The 5,000-nt window shown below is 48.6% G+C and overlaps 1 protein-coding gene across 1 annotated transcript in view; it reads right to left on the bottom strand.

Moving 5' to 3' along the window:
- Positions 1–343: 343 nt before the first annotated feature.
- The window catches only part of LOC310803748 (TOX high mobility group box family member 2-like), a 16,693-nt gene continuing 12,036 nt past the window's right edge, over positions 344–5,000 (bottom strand). The window contains exons 4-6 of the mRNA XM_083668617.1: positions 2,649–3,029; positions 1,862–2,001; positions 344–873 (exon numbers count right to left, since the gene is read on the bottom strand). Coding sequence (XP_083524743.1) covers positions 831–873; positions 1,862–2,001; positions 2,649–3,029 — 564 coding nt within the window. The 3' untranslated portion in view covers positions 344–830. The remainder of the gene's footprint in view (positions 874–1,861; positions 2,002–2,648; positions 3,030–5,000) is intronic.

The following is a 5,000-nucleotide window of genomic DNA, read 5'->3' as shown; positions in this document are numbered from 1 at the left end:
AGTATTTCCCTACAGTACAGATACTGTTATTGGCAAAAAGCAACGTAGCAAGCGAGAAATAAATAAAAACAACAACAAAAAAGGAAATTAAAAAATTATTAAAAGAAGAAGAAGAAGAAGAGGAGGGTTTTTTTTTTCTCTTCTTTTTCTGGTTAAAGCTCAGTAGGTCCCAGAGGGGGACAACACCTCCATAGTAGTTACTCTGACTGGTACTCACTGGTACTCAGAGGTGCTATAGAGAGGAGCGTACTCTCTGTCACCCAGGCCGGGGTGGGGGTGGGGGTGGGGTGGGGGGGAGGGTGGGGGGGTGGGGGGGTGGGGTGGAGGGGGGGAGGAGGGGGGGGGGGAGGAGTGTAGGGGGGGGAGAGGGGGAGCCTGGACAGGATAAGTGCTTGGCAATAAAAGAAGAGAATGATTGCTAGTAGTCGTCAGAACCTGCACAAAACTCCTTTTCTAAAAACCGAAAAAATTACATTGACAAAAAAGGTGGTGGTGGGTGGATATGGTAGGTAGGTTGGGGGGGGGTGGAGTGTGTGAGTGTGTGTGTGTGTGTGTGTGTGTGTGTGTTTGTGTACTGTATGTGTGTGTTTGTGTGTGTGTGTGTGTGGGTGTGTATGTGTGTCATATTTGCATTTGTGTGTGTGTGTGTGTGTCGTATTTGCATGTGTGTGTGTGTATGTGTGTAGTATTTGCGTGTGTGTGTGTGTCTGTGTGTGTAGTATTTGCGTGTGTGTGTGTGTGTGTGTGTGTGTGTGTGTGTTGGGAGGGAGGGGGGTGTTGAGGGTTGACTCCCTGGTGTCGTTCCTCCTTGTCAATCCCCTCGTCCAGCTTCAAGTGAGGTAGAGTGGCTTGTCCCTTCCTATCATGGGGCCACTGGAACAGAAGATCACAGACAGCTCAGAAATACCACTTCATTTTCGTTGAAAAGCTTGATTTACTGATCTTGATTTACTGATCTTGATTTACTGATCTTGATTTACTGATCTTGATTTACAGCACTGTAGATGCAGCACAATAGAGACAATGACATAGTCTTACACAGGGGAGGCTGGTGGAGGCAGAAATCGGAGGACAGGCTCATTGAAATGCATGCAATGAAAACAAAACCCCCCCGAAAAAATACATGTGTGTTTGATACCCTTCCACATTCCGTTCCATGCATTACAATGAGCCCGTCCTCCGATTTCTACCTCCACCAGCCTCCCCTGGTCTTACAAGCGCAAGCCCTGCCTAACTGGCATACGAGGAAAACTATATCAGCAACAGCTTCAATATGTGAAAGAAAAATCGAATATTTTGAATATGAAGGCGCAGTCGCATACAGTCTCTCTCTTGAACTAGTTGTTGTACAATAATTACTGCTCATAGCTCTTATACTGTACGAAATGTGACATAACACATTGTTTCATTGTTTTAGGGAGAGCTCCAAAAAAGGAATGTTGATATGATAAAGCTTGTCTTATATCTTCATCAAGGGGACAGAGAACGAACAGATGCTGGTAACAGCAGTTTTGATAATCATTCGGTTCCAGTACGCGGTAGAGCAGCAAAAAAAAAAAGAGAAGAAAAACAGTGAATTAATTGACGGAGAAAGTGTAGCAACAAGAGATTGAAAGAGACACCTGTAAAGTGACACCTGTTCAGTCACTAAAACACAGCAGCATCCAACACACCTGACAACCTTTTCAGATACAGCGTGTTGTTCTATTGTGTCTGCTCTAACCAACGGAAGCCTGATAAAAAAAAGCTCCTTAAAATAGACAAGAAATAAATAAAGCTTTTGAACTTGAACTTGTTGAACAGATGTTCAGGCGTTGGGCTTTGGGCGTTGGGTGGTGGCGGTGGTGGTGGTGGTGCTCACCTGCAGTGGCTTCCGCTGCACTCCCTGCCGCAGTATTCACTGTCCCAATCGTGACTCTGTCCCACCCCAGGGTTGGCCCCCCCCGGGGACTGGGACCCCCCCACACTCTTCTGGTACTCTGGCTGTAGGTGGGAGAAGCCCTGGGGGACAGACATATTAGAGAGAGAGGGGGGGGGGGGTTAGGGTATGTCATTCATATGTCAATCATGTGTTGTTGTATCAAATGTATGTGATGATTGTTGTGTGTGGTATTGTCCGCTTCGTATCTGTATTGCAATCAATCAATCCATCAATCAACTGGACTCACTTAGTTTGGCAACCTACTAGCACAGACATGCATGCCAATGGAGTGTAAACAGAGAGACAGATAGACAGGTAGGGATAGAGAGAACGAGAGAGAGAGAGAGAGAGGGAGAGAGAGAACCTACAAGATTTACATCCTGGTTCATGGCTCACACTAACCTGCTAGTTCACGGCTCACACTAACCTGCTAGTTCATGGCTCACACTAACCTGCTAGTTCACGGCTCACACTAACCTGCTCGTTCACGGCTCACACTAACCTGCTAGCCTATGGCTCACACTAAACTGCTGATCTCAGGGTCACACTAACCTGCTGGTCTACAGGTCACACTAACCTGCTGGTCTACAGGTCACACTAACCTGCTGGTCTACAGGTCACACTAACCTGCTGGTCTACAGGTCACACTAACCTGCTGGTCTGTGGGTCACACTAACCTGCTGGTCTACAGGTCACACTAACCTGCTGGTCTCGGGGTCACACTAACCTGCTGTCCAGGGGGCGGGGAGTGGAGGGAGGCCTGCAGCCCCATCTGGTGGGACTGGACCTGCTGCATGCGGATAGGCTGGTTGAGTAGGGAGCTCTGGTGGAGGGAGAGCTGCTGGTGGAGGGGGGGGCTGATCTGGAAGGAGGAGGGGGGCGAGGCACTGAGGCTGGGGAGCATCTGGGATTGGCTGAGGGTCCGGGAGAGGGCGTGGCGGGGGGCGCCGGCCGCGTAGCTCTGCAGGTCCGACAGGGGGAACCCCCCCGGGCCCATGTAGGGCGAGGAGGGCTGGGGGGGCACGCTGTAGAGGGGGCCATTGGCCGGCATCATGTGCGGGGAGTGCTGGCTCGACTGGGCATTTTTAGACTCGACGGGGTCGTAGGTCTGTGTGGACGGAAAGAGGGAAGACAAGCGAGAACATAACTTACTCACGTTTCTCTTACTCAAACAGGTGAATCCCACCGATATCAGACGATCAGAAGGCAGAAACCAGGCATTCAAGAAACACTAACGACATAGCACTGGTTCAGTCAACTGCCACTGGTTCAGTCAACTGCCACTGGTTCAGTCAACTGGTACAGTACTGTTGATAAATGCGACAGAGCCTAAACTAGAAGCTGCATGTATTCTACAGACCTGCATTCTTCCATTACCCTCCCCATCCCTTCATAGCCTTTAAATGTCAGTGTTATATATGTATATGTTTGTGCCATATGAGATACGCCCGGGCCCTCTCATTAGGTGTCATAGTTGCTGATGTGATCTATGGCGGTCTGCTGCGGGGTAATGGTTTACATGTACCCAACGCTGACTCACACACATAATCAATGGAGAGACGGATAGATGGTGGGGGAGAGAGGGGGGGGGGGAGGGGAGAGAGAGGGAGAGAGAGAGAGAGAGAGAGAGAGAGGAGGGAGCGGGAGAGAGAGAAAGGGGGGAGAGGGAGAGAGAGAGAGAGAGAGAGAGGGAGAGAGAGAGGAGGGGGGAGAGGGAGAGAGAGAGGGAGAGAGAGAGGAGGGAGCGGGAGAGAGAGAAAGGGGGGAGAGGGAGAGAGAGAGGGAGAGAGAGAGAGAGAGGGAGAGAGAGAGAGAGAGAGAGAGAGAGGGAGAGGGAGAGAGAGAGAGAGAGAGAGAGAGAGAGAGAGAGACAGAGAGAGAGAGAGAGAGAGAGAGAGAAGGGAGCGGGAGAGAGAGAAAGGGGGGAGAGGGAGAGAGAGAGGGAGAGAGAGAGGAGGGAGCGGGAGAGAGAGAGAGAGAGAGAGAGAGAGGAGGGAGCGGGACAGAGAGAAAGGGGGGAGAGGGAGAGAGAGAGAGAGAGAGAGAGAAGGATACATCTGCAGGGTCAAGGAGAGAGATTAAATGATGAAAAATGAGAGAGAGGAGGATGAGTGAGGAGGGGAAGGACCGGTTTGTATTCACTCCTTTGTCCTAAACAACAACACCTAAGGATGACACAAGGCCAGGGGAGGCTGGTGGAGGTAGAAATCAGAGGACAGGCTCATTGTAATGCATGGAATGGACTGAGGAATGATATCAAACGTGTTGATTCCTACATTGCTTTGATACCTGATTGCTACAAAGTTGTCTTTGATACCATTCCTCATTCCATTCTATGCATCACAATAAGCCCGTCCTCTGATTTCTACCTCCACTACCCTCCACTGATACGGTGAATAATAAAAACCGGGGTTTCCTCAGAAGATTTGTAGCACTAAGATCGTCCACTGTAGTCTACAATATGGACAGGGACAGATGTATTCTTAGTGCCACAAAGATTTCAGAAGTCGAGGAGACATAGAAATATGATATTTTCTCAATTTCTCTAAACATCTGTCCCCGTGGCAATTCAAATGACACCATTTTCTGAAAAGATGAATGTTGTTAAGAGGGTTTTTAAAATGAGACAGTAAGTGTAGTAATCAGCCTCCACTTGTGTGCGTGTGTGTGTGTGTGTGAGTGTGTGTGTTTTGTGTGTCTTTACATTACAGACAAAATGGCAACAGGTGCACACTGATCACATGACTTGCCTTAACAACACTCAGTCGACTTTCCAAATTATCTCCAATTCCTCCCTCTGCCTGATTTACGTCAGCTCTGAAAGACTATTGAGTGACTCATTAAAAATACTATTTAACGAGAGAGTCACTCTGAATAGGGAGAGATACATCTGTGTTCTTGTTCTGAGTGAGTCTGAATGAGAGGAAGATTCACAGTTATTTCTGTCTGTCTCTCTTTTAAACGGCTGCCAATCAACACACGCATCAATCAAGCTTCAGAATTAGATGTTTGACAGAAATATGTAATTATACACAAACCAGGGACAAGACCTGAACTGAGGAAGAGAGGCTGATGAATC

The sequence above is a fragment of the Argentina silus genome (assembly GCF_951799395.1).
Source record: "Argentina silus genome assembly, chromosome: 4".
In the NCBI taxonomy this organism is placed as follows: domain Eukaryota; kingdom Metazoa; phylum Chordata; class Actinopteri; order Argentiniformes; family Argentinidae; genus Argentina; species Argentina silus.
Note: the sequence above shows the minus strand (reverse complement) of the source record. Positions and strands in the feature narration are given on the sequence as shown.